General features: G+C 38.0%; 1 protein-coding gene across 1 annotated transcript in view; it reads right to left on the reverse strand.

The window, feature by feature from the left end:
* Window positions 1–9,898, reverse strand: part of LOC118842265 (carboxylesterase 1D-like) — a 30,586-nt gene extending 20,688 nt beyond the window's left edge. Inside the window, exons 1-5 of the mRNA XM_036749849.1 lie at window positions 9,717–9,898; window positions 8,249–8,275; window positions 8,119–8,212; window positions 7,051–7,184; window positions 2,572–2,725 (exon numbers count right to left, since the gene is read on the reverse strand). Of these exons, the coding sequence (XP_036605744.1) occupies window positions 2,572–2,725; window positions 7,051–7,181 (285 nt within the window). The 5' untranslated portion in view covers window positions 7,182–7,184; window positions 8,119–8,212; window positions 8,249–8,275; window positions 9,717–9,898. The remainder of the gene's footprint in view (window positions 1–2,571; window positions 2,726–7,050; window positions 7,185–8,118; window positions 8,213–8,248; window positions 8,276–9,716) is intronic.
* Between the last annotated feature and the right edge of the window lie 9,774 nt (window positions 9,899–19,672).

Genomic DNA, 19,672 nt, shown 5'->3' on the forward strand with positions numbered 1-19,672 from the left:
AGTACTACAATCTTAGCAATTAGTTACTAAAATAATTAGTAAAATAGAGACAGAGTGTCTGGTATAGTGTATTCCAAGCCAGACTGGGAGTTGGAAAAACTAGGTTCAAGTGCTTTCCTTGACACCGACTTGTTATGTGACTGGACAAGTCATTGTGGACAAGTGACAACTCATCAATCCTCTTAGGGAGTTCTCTAAGACTATAGATTGCAGAAAAATTAAAGATTTACTTTTTTCTCATCAGGAGCTCTCACTACTAATGAAATCACAGGTTTGAACTGCCTGGAATCTACCTAAAAAGTAACCAAAATAAGAAATCAGCAGAAGACACACTTCCTCCCCTTGGCTCTCACACTTTTAGCTCTGCCATGCACTTCTACTCCACCGAGTGGAGGTTTTCCTGTCAGTAGGCTCTGACTCATCTGTATTCATTTTGTTTCCCTCCAGCAGAATAGAAACTTCTTGAAGGCAGGATCTTTTTTTTTGTCTTTGCATCCCAGAGCTTAGCACAAGATCTTGTACATAGCCTAAATTTAACAAATGCTCATAGCATGAAGGCATAAGTGTACTAGAATCTTTCCCTCTGCAGAGATTTTTGTCACCAGGGTCTTCTTCCCTTCCCTCCAGTTCATCTTTAAATATTGATTTAAAGATGTGTTTCATGTTACTTGTCCCAAATGCCAAAATAGCTCTTTACATTATGGTTCAAGAGCCCTGGTTAGATGGATCAAGGCAAGAACACTTATGTTCAGAAAATACCATGGGATGTTCACCTTACTGGACTGGGACTATAATAAATGAATTAAAGGTATTTTTTTTCTTCTTAGGCCTTTGGAAGTGATACTTCCACTGATGGTTATGCATGAATCTGGAATTTAGTTTTTCAATGAAAACTTCTAAAAGAGGAAACTATTAACACAAGAATAAGTTACTTGAATCAGAAATGTGTAGCAGGCTAGTTTATTAAAACTGCTGGACAAAACTATGAAGTTGATTTTTTTCCCCTAGGAAACCCTTAGACACTCTATTTATTCTCTTTCTCCCCACTCATTGACTTCCATGCTTTTCTTCTAAAATCTGGTTTTCTAAGGACTTCTCTTCTCCCTATCAAAATATATTCTTAGGAAAAAATATGATAAATATGTTCAGATGGAGATGTCAGTGGACAGCTGGATTTAATATGCTACCCTTCCAAGGGAAATTTGGATTATAAGTGGGGAACAAACTGTAAGGCAATGAAATTCTAATTTTGGAACCACAGAAATTATGTAGGATGGGTCACTAATTGCTAGGGAAATCACTGCAGAGGTATCATGTGGCTGCCAGTAGGTCAAGACCAGCCCTACATCTATACCTTGGTGGTCAAGAGTGTTCTAGCATCATAAAGTTTGATTGGGCTACCTTAAGGAGAAATTATGGAGATTTTCAAGATACTCTGAAATACTTGGTGTACATGGAAAGAAAACTGGATTTGGAATCTAGAGATATGGGTTTGAGTCCCAGTTGGTATACTACAGAAACTACATCTGAATCTCAGTTTTCTATCTTTAAAATAAGAGCAATAATGTGTATATTGCCTACTTTATATAGTATCTGTGAGGAAAGTGATTTTAAAGCACTACATAAACATAACTTGTTGTTATTGTTATTATAAAAGGACACCATTTTGAAAAATGAGTATATTCTATATCCCCATAGATCTTTGGCTGTCTAAAATCATACTTGGGGCATGGCCAGTTCTGTATTTAAGTCAAAGATATTCTACTATCTGGTGTTCAACAATTTGGCTAGCAGCTTCTATGGGGGTGAAAGCCCAACACAAGACCAACAAGAATGCTGCCAGCACAGGTTCTTTTAATCTACTTTACTAAGGAAAGTAGCATTAAGGGGTTAACAATCTTACTTTAATCCAACATATACATATAAACTCACTTAGTTCAGGAGGAAAAGCCAGCAGCCTGAACTTCAGAGCAAATACAAACAAATTACAAACATACACAATATAAACAGACCAAATCACAATTCATAGTTACCAAAAAACCATCAACATCTGGGTTGACAAGCTGGAAGCCTCTTAGAGTAGCTGCCCAGAGTCCCACGCCAACACTCCTCCAGGAGTGAGAGCCTCAAGCAAGCAACTCTGTTCTCTCTTTTTATACAGTCTTTGGGCATCATCAAGTGGGTCATCTGAGGGACCAGAACTTAGGCACATACTGTTGGCTCCGGTCTTAGCAGCTCCCCTTAGGAGCCTGAAGGCTTCATATCCACATCAGCTTAGCACCTAGTAATTAGGGGTTTGGGCCTGGTGCTTTGCAACTAGAAAGGCTCAATCAAAGGCACTTAATTAATTTAGTATTCTAAAACAGTAAAAAAAGTACCACCTTAATTTCCAATATATCTAGTCAGTAAAGAAATCCACTGTCTTGAATCACATATAGTCATTGCATAGTGTTGCAAGAACCAAAGTCTCTTTTTTATACCAGAAATCTCTGTGTTGCTGGGGCTTCCACCCTGAGTTCAGAAACATTGGCAGAACCCTCTGAATCAAAGCATGCCACTCTGAAATCTCACCAGTGCTGAAACACTAAAACCTCCTGAATCATCACCAAAGATGGTCACAGAGCTTGGGTCTCCTCCAAAGTTGGCAATATTCTTCTGGATCCAATGGAGTGCTGCCACTTGGTCTAAACAACCCCAGTTCCCTGAAGCATGTTCATCTCCAGTGCTGCAAGAGAGAGGAGAAGAGATGGATAGATGAACAGATGGATGGATGGAGGGATGGATGGATGGATGGATGGATGGATGGATGGATGGACAGATGGAAAAACAGGAATGGTTGTCAAAGGGTGGGCCTTCTGACAGAAGTTAGTGTCAAGAAATGAGAGGTAGTATAGTAGAAAGAAAATTGACTGATGAGGAAGCCTTGTTTCAAATATGGCCTTTGATATTTAACTATTTGTTCATGGGCAAGTAACTTAATATATGTAAGCCTTATTTTTCTAATCTATAAGATTGATAATAATAGCACTAACCTAAAGGGAGGTAAGGGGCAGATTTGATAACATATATAAAACATTGAAAATATTGATGTTACTATTAGGAATAACTAGTTACATGGAAGAATTGGGCATAATGATGAGCCTCCATATCTCCAGCAAATCCAGTATAACTTTCAACCTTGTTATTTTTATATTTTATAAATAAGTTCTCCCTTCTGTATTAGATGTAAGTATTATGAGAATAGTAATCAGGTCTTCTAATTTCTTCTGTTAAGTCCATGACCCACCTCATTCCTTGAATATCCAATTAAAGGCAACTACTCCAACAAACTATTTTGTCCTGGATGAAATCCCCAGGTTTTTGGTGCCCAAATCCTTCCTGTTGCCATGTTAGTGCTTTTTTCTCATGTGATTTGTAGAATATTAATATTTTCCCATCCCCTATGCTAATCTGAAAATGTTTAGTTCATATACTATCTGCTCCAGAAAACCTAGACACTCAGACTCATAGCGATTGCTAAGAACTATTATCCCCTATACCTCTCATTTTGCAATTAGCATAAACTTTGTAGTCGGTATTCAATGTAGAAAGGCAGCCTGTTTGGACTGGACAGAGATAAACCAAATAGAACTAGTATTATTTTTTCCTGGAAGGAATGTGACCCAAGTGCTTCATTTGATCTTTTGTTTTATTTATTTGTCTTGTTTTTATTTTATTCACTTCCTTTGTATAGCTACTCTTCAGTCAAATGGGATGTTGACAGCATAGATTCTTCATCCATCAAGCCTCAACATCACTCCTATGTCATTATTTTGGGCATAGTTCATGGGATATGTTTGGGGGACACAGTAACTCAATCAGGCATATATTGGAAATATATACAGAGAACTTGCTAACTTCTCTATAGATTATCCAGAACAATAGGCTGTAAATCTGCTGCAGAAAAAAAGGGGGGGTGATTAATTGACTTTCTAACACTTAATCATAACATTAATCTTAGACTAGGCATATTGTGCTGGCTTTTGCTGACTGTGACTATATACATAAGGAGGGTGAGTATATCCTTGTCAGGGAGAGAATTTCTAGCCACTTCATCTTAGTGGATGGGAGGAGCCCAACATATGACATTGAAGAGGTGAAACACAGTATATGATAGCAAAATACATACAGTTCAGCAACTATAAGCATGGAAGAGATATGAAGAAGAGATAACACTAAGTCCAGCATAGAGTAGAGACCTAACACTCAGCAGAGACAACGTAGCACCTGACAGAGATGCACTATCTAATAATTCAATAAGCAGTTGTTAAGTATATACAATATAGGAGGCACCAGAACAAACATTTTTGATCCCAAAGAAATTAAATTGTATTAGTTAAACCCACGTGTAAAATAGAAGTACAAAAGATATATAAATCAAATGAAATTTTATGTTGGAGAAGTAAAGAGACATTAGTGACTGAAGACATAAAGAAAGTAACCATGTAGAGGTGGTAATTGAAGTGAGCTTTGAAAGAAGCAAGGTAATCTATTTATTAAATGCCTTTCTTTTAGATTAACTTTCCTCTACTTTACTAGACTAGTAAAGGTAAATACATTAGTGAGAGCTCTTGAGCTATAACTTTGAGTACTTGCAAACCTGTGGAATAAGATAATTAAATCATTGATTTAGAGTTACAAACAGACTCAGAGCTCAACTAGTTCAACCTCTTCACTTTACCATTGAGGAAACTGAGGAAAAGACAGGTGAATTGTTTTGCCCAAAGCTACACAGAAAGTAAGTGAAGGAGTTCATACTTGTATGCAGAAGTAGTTTCAAATCATGTCTTCTGACTCCAAAACCATGATACTTTCTATGTCAATTTCTGTTCCTATATTGAATTTAGAATAGACTTAGTCAGAAGGATGCAAATATTAGACAAGTGGTACTCTGAGGAGCCGCATTTCAAAAAAACCATTATTTCCAAAGATGTGGGTAGTTTCTCCATAAACATGGATTACAAGCCATCTGAACTATAGTTCACCAACTGGCCAACAATCTGTTGAGACTCTACCCAAATTTAGTCAGGTTGGACCATGTAGGAAAGACAACATATTTGGACCTATACTCAGAGCTGTTCTTTCTTAGTCAAAATTGCCAGGTCTTGTGTTCCACTAGCACTTAATTAAAAAAAAAGTATTCAAGGCCTTTTGTACAGGCCATTCTGTGAAATGCAAAACTCTTCCTGACTCCACTCTATCCGCTTTCTCATTCACCTCCTACATCTCTGCCTGAATAATCTTTCTAATGATCCCCTAAGGTTATAACTCTCCTCTATAAAAATTTCCCTTTTTTCCTAACAAATAAACTCCTAATTCTGGCATTCAAGACTCTGGACAAACTGACTCCAGCCTACCTAGACAAACTTTTCTCAAATTATTCCCCTTCACATATTCTCTGATTCAGTCCAACTTGTTTGGACTATATCTCACTTTCTCATCCTGGCTTCACCTCTCTCCATGACTTTATTCACACATCCCCCATGCAAGCAATGGATTCTTTCCTCTCCCACCTTATCTATCCAAGTCTTTCTTTTCTTTTAAAGCTCAAAGCAGGTGCCACCTCCTCCCCAAACCTACCCTGGACATTCTTCCCTCATAGATGAAACGGCACTTTCCCTGCTCAAATTGCTCATAGGATGTGTACCTATACCTCCCATTTATATTTATCTTACTTTCCCTTGTATCACACCTTTGCGTCTATTTAGCTTTCTTCCCAGTAGATTGTAAACTTCTTGAAAGTAACATTGCTGCCAGGTCTAGCTTTGACAACTTCTCCCACCATAGCCTGAATCATGAACACACTAGGTATTTTAATAAGTATTTGTTAATTTTAATTGTATAGTTTGCCTGTAGAAGGTATTCAATATATACAAAAGGAATGAGTGAACATATAAAGGGTCTTCAACCCATCCTTTTTTTAATCATTATTTATTTATTTAATATTTTTAGTTTTCAGCATTGATTTTCACAAGAGTTTAAATTATAAATTTTCTCCCCATTTCTACCTTCCCCCCAACTCCAATGTGGCATATATTCTCATTACCCCATTCCCCAGTCAGCCCTCCCTTCTGTCACCCGATTCCCCCTGATCCCCTTTTCCCTTACTTTCTTGTAGGGCAAAATAGATTTCTATGCCCCATTGCCTGTATATCTTACTTCCTAGTTGCATGGAAAAACTTTTTTTGAACATCTGCTTTTAAAACTTTGAGTTCCAATTTTTCTCCCATGTTCCCTCCCCACAACCCCTCCCTAAGAAGGCAAGCAATTCAATATAGGCCACATGTGTATCATTATGCAAAACCCTTCTACAATACTCATGTTGTGAAAGACTAACTATATTTTGCTCCTTCCTATCCTATCCCCCTTTATCCAATTTTCTCCCTTGACCCTGTCCCTTTTCCAAAGTGTTTGCTTTTGATTACTTCCAAGCCCATGCTTGGCTCTGCTCCGCTCCGCTCCTAGCTCCATGCAATAGACCCTACCCAGCAACCATCCAGGCTGACCTGGGCTGGATCCCTGCTTCCCTCTGCTATTCTGTGGGTTCTGCAGTTCTAGAATTTGTTCAGAGCCATTTTCATGGCTGTTTGGAGGGTGCTGGGGGAGAGCTTTAGGGAAGACCCTGCTTTCCAGACTCCATCTTGGCTCCCCCCCGCCCTTCAAAGCATTCTTGATCAATTGGCCATATGTCAACTAATACCTCTGGGCTACATATGGTCAACTACATGGTGACATTAACATTGAAATTAATTTTATGCCCACAGTATAACAGGCACCACAGTCCTTGTGACCTCCAGAAGATTATATTTTAGAAGCAGTACAATAGGCCCACATATATACCAGTTTCTAGGAAAGTAAATGCAGCTAATAGAAGTATTCTTTGTCAGGGTGAGTTCACTATATTCGTACTTTTCAAAGATCAGTTTCCATAAGAATCAGAGAATTTGAGAGTGGGGGGAATATCAAGGGCATTGATTGGTGCCATTTGAATTCCTGGACTGCAGATCTTACCTGAAGAGCCCAAAGATTCCCAAGCGGTACTGAATGGACACTACCACCACATTCTCAAGGGACGAGAGGGCCAGTCCACTATAGCTTGAAGCCCCGCCTATCACAAACCCTCCTCCATGGATAAACACCATCACCTGGGAAGTAAGGAGGTAAATTATTTGGATCAAAGAGCCCAGAATTGAAAGGAACCTCGGAAAGTGAATGTATAAACTTCCCAGAACAAATAAGCTTTATCGCCCTTTTTTAGGGGGGAAAGGTATGCTGTAGTAGAAAGGGCCCTGGAATAGGAATCAAGTGACCTACATTCTAGGTCTGACTGTACCACTAGCTTGTTCTGTGATCCAAAGCAAATAATTTCCCTTTTCTAAATCCTAAATTATCCATTGGTACAATGATTGTAATCCTTAAACTTGCCTCTCCCTCTGACATTCTGATCCCATGGTACTCCATGGAAATGCTTTTTCATGTATGCATGCATTCATTTATTTAATAAGTGGAATTATATTTGTGAAAGTACTTTGTGAAAGTAAAGTAACCAATCAATCAGTAACTATTTATTAAGCATATACTATGTGTCAGACACCATGCCTTGTGGTGGGGAAACGAGGACAAAACCAGTTTCTGTGCTTAAAAGGCTCACATTCTGAAAGACAAGATCACACATATATGTATAAGTAGAGATTTGTGCAAATATGGATAATACAGATTGAAGGCAATCATTTCAGAAGTGAAACAGAAACTGGGGGATCAGGAAAAGACCTCATGTTGGAGGAGACATCATCTGAATGGAGCTCTGAAGGGAGTTCCCAGGTATAGGTGTGCACTTCCACCACCTATCCTAGGCTATGGTTGAGGAACACTGAGGGGAAGCAGATAAAACTAAATGAACTTTTTAAGGTCATGAAGTCTAACCATTGGAGATCTGACCAAAGGAAGATCTCAATCTATTTGCTACTCAATCCAGACCAAGGGCTGCTTCCTTGTTGTCCTGTGTTGCCAAAACAAGAGGTAACCATGACTCATCTATTGATTCCAAATCATAACCAACCCCTGCCCTAGTCTACTTACCGGTAAGTTGGATTTCTTTGTCAGGTTAGCTGATGTGAAAATATTTAGGTACAAACAATCTTCGGAAGGTGGCTTCCTGTTAAATGGAGAGCTGCTTTCATTCCAAAAGGAGAAAACATTTCTAAAAAACTTTATTGCCTTGAGTTTCTGGGGACACCTGTGTAATGAAACATGGGAAAATCATTTCTTTTCAGCAGCATCCCAGTAAAGTATATTTGGAGTCACAGGATCACTTGTCAGAGGTTGTAAAGCTTGGAGATCACCTAGTAAAACATCCTTATTTTACAAATGAGGAAACTGAGACCCTTAGATGGAAAATAGTTTGTCCAAGGTCATATAGGAAATAAATAATAGAGACAAGAAGACAATTCAGATCATCCCTCTACCCTTAGCTTCCCCTCAACAGTACTGAAGATTTGACAAATTACTGAATGTTTCTTTGATTTTCTTTTGGTGTATTTATTGTCCCACTAACTTTCTACTGGATTTTGAACATATTGCTTAACTACCTTGAGCCTCATTTCTCTCTTCAGCAAAATGAGAGAGTAGAAATAGATATCTAAGTTCTCTTTCAACTCTGAGTATCTACAGATGAAATATTTATTGGTGTTCAGAACAACAGTGGAAAAGGGGGAGGTGGTTTATATAAAAGTGGAGGTACTGTAGAAATTATTCTGCCCTGCAAAACACTGGGCAAACCCCAGGGGCAGCCAGATGCAAAATCAGGGTTCCAAAGTTGTACCTAGGCATAATCAAGGTGGACTGCCCCTCACTCTCTATACTCACCCTACTGTACCAAAATGCATACTTCCTTCATCTTATATACTTTATTGTAACTATTAGCTATACTCTAACAAAAAAAAGCCAGTGCCTTGTCTCATCTACACAGTGAGTTTGTAGGAAAATTGGAGCAGTTTTCTCATGTCTAATGTAGAAATGAAAAAAAACAGAGAAGTTCAGTCATTGGCCCTGCATCACAGCTACAAAGTAGCAGAGCCAGGGCTAGAATCCTCATCTTTATTTGAAGGCTTTTTGTTCCAGACTGCCTGATTCATATCCACTGAACCCTGAGGGCGATGAAGAGACTGTTTTTTTTTCTTTATTTTTTTTATAAATTGAATTTTTATTTTTAGTTTACAACATTCAGTTTGGGATGGTCCTATCAGGACTGAAAACTGGAAGCAAAGCGCATTTGCCATTCTGCAGGTAATATGTGCCCAGGACTTTATGTGACTATGAAGAAACAAAGAAACCAATGCACACAGCATCTATCTGAGTTTGCATAATGTAGTAGGTCCATCATTTATCCATTTTGACTTGACTTAAATTCCCAGAGTTGGTGAATCACATCATATCTCAGGAGCAGCACAATGTGAAAACCTGGGAAGCTCTTCTTCAACAAACCCTCCAGCCTCTGATAAGGATTGAGGTAGGGGGTTGAAAATTAGAAGAAACAGTAATATTTCCCAGGAGAGGGCAAAATGAAGGATTCTCAAACAATTAGTTTGACTAATCCAGGAATAAGAACATGATTCTTCATGTTTTTCTCCATTTTCATCCGTCTCTTCACCAAAGAAAGGCTGAAGACTGATGCTTACCCAGGTGGGAATGTAGTAGCGTCCTTCACATAGTGCCAGGGCTCAGGAGGCTGGGGTGGTCGAAATCTCAGGGGTCCAAGAGGAGGTTTGGCAAAAGGAACACCCAAGAAAACATTGACAGGTATGTCAAGTCCTTTCACTGTTACTTGTTTGCCTTGGACTTTCCCATATTCAGTGTCCACTACCGGCATTGAAGGCTGCTGTTGCCCTGTGCCACAATGAGAAAGGGGAAATTAGTTTCGATGAGGAGGCAACAGAACTGAGTTGAATCTCTAGGAATCAGGAGCCCCAGGCAACTCTGCCCACTTCTAGCAGGACAACCTTGGGAAAGTGACTTCAGTTCTCTAGACTTTATGTTTCTCACCTCTAAGTTAAGGTTAATAATGGCAATTTATTGGATTGATTCATATTTCAATGGAGAAAATGGGCATGAAATAGCTCAGAAGATGTAACAATAAAAGTGTGTCCTATTTCTATAAGATTTTACTGTTTTCAAAACACTCTTCTCATAGCCCTTAGTCAAAATAAGTAGTAGATGTTCTTTGAATTTTATAGACGGACAAATGTAGGCTCATAGGAGTCAAGTAACCTGCCCAAGGCTGCATAGCTGGTAAATGTATGATAAAGAGAAGTTCTGTGCGTTTTACACTATCCCACAAGTGCTACAAGAAAATAGTTTGATATTAATACACATACCCTCTATTTCTTCTTCGGAAAACCTGTAGATTTGTTCATTTAGTCAACAGTCATTAATTGAGGACCTATTGTCAGCATTATATTGTGCTTGGCACTGAAGGGTGCCAGATGAATGAGACTTAGCGATGGATTTTTCTCTCGCTTTGGAATTCTGAGTTATGCACCTCAAATTGGGAAGCATAGACTATGCTATGATATGGAGCCAAGAAGCATAAACCTCCAGTCATGTAGTCACTTGACATCTTCACTGGTGCCAAATCTTCTCAAAACCACTCCTGGGTAGCAGATTTGGTCAAAATAAAGTGGGGTTGATTGGTTATATAATTATAATAATAAAGATGCTGTGACCAAAGACTTTAAATTCCACTAGGGACCACTGTGACTTGTTTTGGTGAGCTTTCCCAAATAGATTGCCTGAAACATGCTATTTTTGTTTATTGATGACCAGTCTCCCATGTACCCTGGGTCTTTAAGAAGGTGTGAAGAAGGGAAGAAGCACAATCTATGGACAATTCAGATGCTGGCTGAAAAGATTGTAATAGACTGGGCTAAGAAGTTCAGAAACCTCACATAAGACAACTATTGGCTACAGTACTATGTCACCTAAATCCTCTTACTGGCACTTTAATATATGCACCATATTTACTTGATCCATTGTACACTACCTAGCTTCCTTTTCTAGTGTAACAAAGTTTTGGAGCATGCCCAGATCACTTAATATGAAGGCAGCTACATAGGAGATGGCAAGGACCTGATTCTTGGAGAGTATTCTGCCTTCCCTTACTACATGCATAGGCAGAGCCTCTTTCTATTGAATACTTAGCTAAAAAAGTGTACCTCTTTAAAACAACCATATGGGGACACTTTAGATACCTTTTTCAGCTGCATCCAGAAAGGGTGAAAGTTCAAGTTCATCTACATTTACAGGGATGTTAAGAGGAAAGACTACCTTCACCTCTCTCCTTTTAAGCCCAATGGCCCAAAGAAATAGGCTTGTTTGGGTCTGTTTCATTTGACCCATACAGTTCTAGGTACAAGCATTGGAATCATGGTTTCAATTTTGGGTCTGGGGATTCTAAAACTAAAAAGATGGGGGGTTCCTCAACAGCAATGGGGAAATTTTTAAATTGTGGATATTGGCTGAGGAATCAACTTCCATTTAGGATGCATTAAGTTAAAAATGCCCATAAGTTATCCATTTAAATATGTTCAACAAGTAGTTGGTTTTATAGACCAAGGTTCAAGACTAAAGTTAAGACTAGTGAGACAAATATTAGAGTCTTTTTAATAGAGACAAGAATTTAATACATAGTTGTTGATGAGGGTAGAGAAAAGAGTAGACGGCCTAGGATAGAATCATGGGTTAATTTTCATCCTCAGTATGAAGACTGTAGTAAAGGAAACTAAGTAACATCTAGTAAAGGAAACTAAGTAATGTCTGAACAGGTAGGAGAGCTGATATACTGTAAAGGATTTTGCAAACTTTAAAAGGCTATACAAATGTACTAATTATAACAAAAATAATGAAAACAATTATATCATTCTCATCTTTCCAACAAAATTCAAATTCCACTGGGATATTGATATCCTGTTATTATTCATCTATATCAAGGAATCCAAGGGTAAACTATAATGATTTTTGTATTTTCATAAAAGTATTGGGGATATAAGATATATAAGATCTTATAAAGGCTCACTGGAAACATCTTTGCGATGTCTCCCAGTAGCAGACTTTTGCTACAGGGATGATATGTACCTTATTTTATTCCCACACGATTTTTGTGTGTTTATGTGGTTATGCATTGAGATATAGACATACACATATATGTATGTATGTAAATTTGTGTAAATTTCTCTTCTACATTTTGAAAGTTTTAAATTTAATAATTATGAAGCTATGAGTATTTTATACAGTGATATATATTAAAATATTTTTCTTAAATTTTTATGGATCAGTGTGATCATGGCCAATAGATTTCTCTGTGAAAATTCTTCACTTCTAGTATGTCCAGTGAATTATTTGATGAATACTCAAGGCTATTTGTGGATCTGTAATTAAAATATAAGGATAATGATAAGAAGAAAGAAAAATCAATAAATCAATGTGATAGAATCCAAGGGAGGAGATGTCTACAAGCAAGTGTTTGACATTTCAAAGGTGCAGATAACTCAAGCAATCTAAAGGCTAACAAACACCATTAATTTACCAATTAACAGTTGATTTCAAATCCCAGAGACAGTCGTTTCAGTTTAAAAGTGAGACTGAAAGTCAGATTACAAGGAATCATGAAGAGAGTGGAAGAAATGATGGATACAATATCATGGGAGAAGCTAGGTCCTAGCATTCAGGATAGGATGTAGCCCCATGTGATATGCAAATGTGGGTGTGCCCCTACCTGGAACCACAATCTGGGATAAACCAAGAATAAGGTTTATTAGTCAATCAAAAAGAAATAAAATTTCCTTATTGTAGGGAACTGAAAGTGTGTGACACTTGGATACCACTATTTACTACTATTTGCTAACTAAGGAGATAATGCACTTTGTTACTGGCTGAACCAAAAAGATCTCCCCAGGATGCCAGCATACTCATGATTGGATTTCCAAAACCAAATTCCCCTTTAGGTTAGAATTCTGGAGTGTAAAAGTGACACTCTGCCTATCAGCTCTTTACAGAGAAATAAATTGAACGAAGTCAATAGAGGAGTATACACTAATGATCTAAGAAGCCCTTGTTTGTGAGGACCTTAACTACCCAAGAGAAGTTTGACGTGTATAATTATAGATATACCAGGTATACTGATTGGCTGAAAACGACATCAGTCTGGTTTTGGATGGGTAAGTGAGGTAAAACAAATACAGTATAGAGGAAGAATGGATTTATTTTCCTTGTTCAGTGTTTAGAAATCCAGGTAGTCAATGAGCTCAATGTTTAAAATGCTTTTTTAAAAAAATAGCTATCTGATTTTCCATTAGTTTATGTTCCTTATATGGGATTGATGGTCCCACTCAAACATGAACCCCTAGAAAACTGCTCTAGGTTTTAGGCACTTGTGCATGACTTTCATTAGTCAACTAGAAAATATGCTAAGTTCAAAGTAAATGCATTTAATGAAATAGCGTAGCAATAAATGTAATAAGAGAATATTTTCCACCATAAACCTAGAGTTTGTTCTCAAACAAATACACGTGTTCTCCATGGAAAGTGTAGGAAGTGTGCATAGAAAATAGATGTAGAAAGAGCACACACATGGAGGGGCAACTTACCCTCCTAATGAAACAAAGCTACTGATGATTTTGGTGGTATCATCACCCTGCTCTTCTGAGGCTGTTTGCCAATGAAGGGCAGCTTCTCCACTGCCACTAGTCTTTATTTAGGCAGATATCTTTAGAGTCGCCTGATACTTTGTTATTTCCTACTGTGGTTCCTGAGCTTCTCCACTAAAGCAGAAGGCAACAGCTCTGGCAACCAGCTCTTCAAAATTTTCCTAATCCCTAGAAGTTTTTAATTAAATTTTAATTTTTAAATTACTAGGAATCTGCCTTCTCTCTCTTCCATCTTCTCTCTCTGCCCTGATTGAGACTGAAAGAAAAACAAAATCCATTATAAATATGTATAAGTACGGGGGAAATTTCTCCTATTGGCCTTGAGTAAAAAAAATTCTGAATCTACTCTTTGAGTTCATCACCTCTCTGCCAGGAGGTGAGCAACAAGCTTCATCACCAGTGCTCTGAAATTGTGGTTTGTCACTGTTTTAATCAGAGTTACAAAGTCTTTCAAAGTTATTCATCTCTCAATAATATGATTATAACATAAATTCTCCTCACATCCTTCTGCATTGGTTCAAACAACCAATGTCAACCAAATCTTTAAACCTTCTGGACCACACACTACAGGTATTAGGGTTAGTGAGCCTTTCCACTTCAGGGCTTCAGTTTACTCTACTCAGTAATTTTAATTTTCAAATTTAATTTTAATCAATTGGTTGGCTAGACTGCTCATAGAAAGCAGAAAACTACCTATGCTAAGATCATGTCTTTGAACTCACCCTCCTGCACGGTCTCCTCTGATTCCCACAGTTTTGCTCTCATCTGATTTATGATCAGAAACCAATTTGCTGCTTACTTTTTTTTATCATCCTGCCCCAGCTATAGCAATTATTTCTAGTTTACTTCCAATTATTTCAATTTCCTCAAATTGAAAAGTACCAGAATGAAATTATAGGGAAGAAACTGATTTTGACCTTGCTCCACTATATTCCTCTGTTCTTTTGTTTTTGTAAATAACACAGCCAAGGCTGTTTAGAGAAGGACAAAAAGCCTGGTAATTGTTACTTCACTTTACCCAGCAAGGAATCAGGACCTAGTCTTTCAATACATGTACATTATGAATAATAATTCTCAAACATAACTTTTCATAAAGCTTCTTCATGAGTCATTTACTTAGAAATCTCATTCATATGTGAGTAATGCTAATCTCTCCTCTCTAAGATGTCTTTTTGGAAGTCCATGACACAACTTGAATGTAAGTGTAAACTGTGATTGTAACTTATTTCTACAAATCATTGTAGGAAGGCTTTAGTTTCTAAAGCCATTGCACTCCATTGTAGTTTTATTAACATTTTTTTAAAATTTCTGGTTCAATTAACTATTAAAATTGTTACTATATTAGTAGCTATTTGAGATACAATGGAGAAGTAATATTAGATCTCTTGTTTAGGAGAATGAGAGAACCCTAAGATAAGAGTGAAAGAAATCCAATAGGCACAGACAGAATGAAGACTCGCTGCCCTAGCTTTCAGAATTCACCTGTATCCATAAGTAGGTCTGGCCTGGTAAAAGAAATAATCATTACCTTGGAATAGTACTTGACTCGAATTGTGAGGACTCCGAGGAATACTCTGGAAAAGTGGAAGTAGAGGACAGGGAACAAGGAATATTAGAGTACATACTGTACAAGATTCTCAAATATTTCACTATTTATGAACAGAGATGCGAATCCTTGGGCACTGGGCTAAGACTAATATGATTCCTTCTCTCTTCTACTTCCTATCCTACCTAACCAGTTGTTGGGTATATTGAAGCAGGGATTCATTTTCAGTTATGAGTTGGACTAGATGACCATCAAGTTCCCTTCCTATGTGTTTCTTGTACTCTGCCTTTTTAACAGAATTATTTTCCCCCTACTAGACCCTAAGTTCCCAAGGATGGATTTTTATTTTACTATCACCCCTAGAAGCTAGCATAGTGCATTATACATATTTGGTATTTAATATATACATAAGGATTGAAAGAATGATCCAGTCACCATTACCTCTATAATCAAATATGAATTCTCTGTTTGGCATTTAAATCCTAGACCCAACCTAACTTTCTGACATTAAAATAGACACATTTTAGAGTTAAGCCAAATTGGCCTTCTTATTTTTGATAGTCCTTCTCCAGGCCTTTTCACTGACTATTCCCCTCATGACTGGAATGCACACCTTCCTAGCCTCTACCTCTAAGAATCCCTAGTTTCTTTTAAGGCTGAATTCAGGTGCCACCTTCTACATGAAGGCTTTTCCTGTCTCCTCCTTCTCCCCCCCAGTTATCATTGTTTTTCAGTCGTTTCAGTCATGTCTGACTCTTCATGGCCCAATTTGGATATTTTTGGCAAAGATGCTGGAGTGGTTTAGATTGACTTCTCCAACTCATTTTAGAGATGAGGAAACAGAGGCAAACAAGGTTAAGTGTCTTTCCCAGGCTCACACAGCTACTAAGTGTTTGAGGCCAGATTTAAACTCAAGAAGGTGAGTCTTCCTGACTCCAGGCCTGTATCTTTATCCACTGTACCCCCTTGCTATACATATACACACATGCATACATGCATACATGTACATGATATTTATCTACCCAGGCTAGATTGAAGGATTCTTGAGGACAAACACTGTATCACTTTTGTCTTTATCCCCAGTGCTTATCAAAGTGCCTGGCTCATAGTAGGCCCTTAAAAATGGTTGTTGACTGACTAAATCAATGGATAAATGAATGAATGAATAAGAAAGAGGGTGGGATCCCATCTGGTCATCTTTTGGAGGACTTAAGCCAAACTATCACATTCTATTTATATTTTTTCCAGGATTGTACTTTTACCATTATCACTCTGCTGTATCTTTTTTCCTCCCTCTTCTTCCTTTTCTTTCCATATTCATGACAGACACTAAGAAATACCAGAATCATATTAGTTCAATGTTTGAAGGGATTCCAAAAACTATACAGTACAATTTATATCCCTTAAAGGAATCCTCACTACAACTTAGCTGACAAGTATTTACTCAACCACTGCTTGAAGAGCTCCACTGGAGTGGAACCACTCAATCCTGGCCTAGTCCACTTTTAGAGAATTCTTGACATAAAATATAATATTACCTGTCTTCATTTCCATCAAGTGCATTAAAAGAGCAAAATACAGTGAGTTAGTAAGGTTTGGTAAGAGGATAGCTAGTAGATGAGTATAATTCCTGGGTTTGCTAAAATTAAGGGGGCATTGCTTCTCTTTTTGTCTCTCTTTGTCTATCTCTCTCTCCCTCACCTTCCCCCTTCATCTTGATCTCTCACTCTTTCTCACCATCAACCTCTCTCTTCTTTCTCTCTTCTTCTGTCTTTTCCTCCCTCCTCTTCTCTCTTCTCCTTCTCTACTGCTTCTTCTTCCTTCTTCTTCTGTCTCCTTTTTCTTCTATCCTTTTTTCTTTCTTTCTTCTCCTTCTCTCCTCCTCCTCTTCCTCCTCCTCCTCCTCCTCCTCCTCTTCCTCCTCCTCCTCCTCTTCCTCCTCCTCCTCCTCCTCCTCCTCCTCCTCCTTCTTCTTCTTCTTCTTCTTCTTCTTCTTCTTCTTCTTCTTCTTCTTCTTCTTCTTCTTCTTCTTCTTCTTCTTCTTCTTCTTCTTCTTCTTCTTCTTCTTCTCCTCCTCCTCCTCCTCCTCCTTCTCCTCCTCCTCCTTCTTCTTCTTCTCCTCCTCCTCCTCCTCTTCCTCCTCCTCCTCCTCCTCCTGCTGCTGCTGCTGCTGCTGCTTCTTCTGCATCTTCTTCTCTCACTCTCCCCCCATCCCCTGTTCTGTGGTCTCATCAGTGCAGCATCTTTCTCACCCAAATGCAGAATAGATCACAACACTCTTTAACTTATACTTTTAGAATGTTACCTAAGTCTCAGGAAGGTTAAATGACTTAGTCATGGTCACATAGCTAGTAAATATTAGCACCAGGCTCTGAACCCACGTAGTTTTGACTATATTTCTGACATTCTTTCCACTCTGCCAGTGTCTCTTTCTACATATATGTGGGGAGAGGGGTCTTGCATGAAATAAGTGGTGCAGCAGTTGAGGGGAAAATATTACTTACATATAAGAAGGCCTTAATTTTAGGTCTTTCTTCTCCACTAGGTAGCTGCAAACTTAGAAGAAGTTTAAAAGGATTGCTTTGCTGCAGTAAGGACTCATTTGAGGTTACATAACAAAAATTTGTAGTGTATCCAGTCAACAAACCTTTAAAATTTTCTCCAGCATCATTTAGTAATACTCATGTAGAAGCAAGAACAGGAAATGATAGGAGTAATCCAACATTGTGGCTTAGCAGGGTAAGATTGACAATAGGAAAAGGGAGAGAAATCTTGCTTCAAACTAGTGGTGGTGAAGTGGGAAAAAATATAGTAAATAATTGTAAGGATACCTTAATTCATGGTCTGTTCTGCATCTAAGTAGCTGTGTGACCCTGGCCAAATCACTTGACATTTCTAAGACTGTTTGCTTGTATGTAAAATGGGATGTTAACTCCAACTCTGGGCTTGTGGTAAAAGTCAAATTAAATCATGAATAAGAATGCACTTTGGAAAGCATAAAGGATCTTTTGAGTTATATTGGAGAAAAAGATGTATATGAAAGCAGGGACAGATTCATTGCTCAGTGTGGATGTGATGACAATTATAGACTATATTAAGAAGGTAAAACTTCTCTGCCCACAACAATGATCCTCAGATTAGAAAAGATGGAAGGGAATAATTAAGAAAGAGCTGAAACTTCAAATAAGAACTAAATCATATAGAAAATGCAGAAATGATAATACCCAAGTAAGCAAATTACAAACTTATTTTTAATCGGAGTTGTTTAGGAAGTCACCTCATTTTGCCACCTTACCCACATGATTAATCTATCAGGGAAGTTTTAGTACTAACAGCTGTGCTCACTTCCTAAATTTTCCATTCACATACAACTCTGACTCTGATTGAGTAAATTATTTTGCCCACGAGACAGTATGTAGTGTTTAGCAGAAGAAACCTCCTCCAGCTCTCTTGTACACCCCACCCATGCTTTCTATTAAGACTTACTCTCTCTTTGCTCTGGACTCCTTGGCCTAGCTCAGCAGGACCCCATGGCTTTCAGCTCACTACTTTTTTTACTACAGTTGAGCATTGCAATCCATTAGGAATATAGGCCAAAGGTATAATCTTAAAATAATTTCTGCAGAGAAGCAGCATGGAATAATAATGAAAAAACTATGAGACAAGCTGCCTAGTTTCTAGTCCAGTCTCCCTTTTTTTTTTTTTTTTTTTTGGCACGGCAATTGGGGTTAAGTGCCTTGCCCAAGGTCACACAGCTAGTACATGTATCAAGTGTCTGAGACTGGATTTGAACTCACATACCTCCTGACTCCAGGGCCAGTGCTCTACTCACTGTGCCACCTAGCTGCCCCCCAGTCTCTGCAACTGAATTATCCTTCTCCTTTGAACTAAGTTTCCACTAAAAAATGGGAGTGGTGAAATAAATTATTTTTAAGATTCCATCAAACTCTGACATTTCAGGACTTAGACTATGCAATTTAAGCTTGTTTGCTTTGTTTTTTTTTTTTCTTTTGGCCTTGCATTATCTAGATAGTTGTTCCATCTTCTTTATTTATTTACTTATTTACCTGTTTGTTTGTTTTGCCAGGAGGATCATGTTGCTATTATGTTAAGTGGAGACTACTGTGTCATTTTAAGTGACTCATTCCCCAGGGTATGCTAAACTATGGTTCTTAGCCCATTTTGTGTCCTAGACCCCTCTGGCAATCTGGTAAAGCTGAAATCCTTCTCAGAATAGTGTTTTTAAGCATATAAATAAAATGCACAAGATTACAAAGGAAGCCAAATATACTGAAGTGTAATTATTGAAATTTTTTTAAAAACCAGTTAGTTAACAGACTTCTGGTTAAGAACCTCTTCATTGGACTCAAAAAAAAAAAAACAGAAT

This window comes from Trichosurus vulpecula, chromosome 3 (genome assembly GCF_011100635.1).
Source record: "Trichosurus vulpecula isolate mTriVul1 chromosome 3, mTriVul1.pri, whole genome shotgun sequence".
In the NCBI taxonomy this organism is placed as follows: Eukaryota; Metazoa; Chordata; class Mammalia; order Diprotodontia; family Phalangeridae; genus Trichosurus; species Trichosurus vulpecula.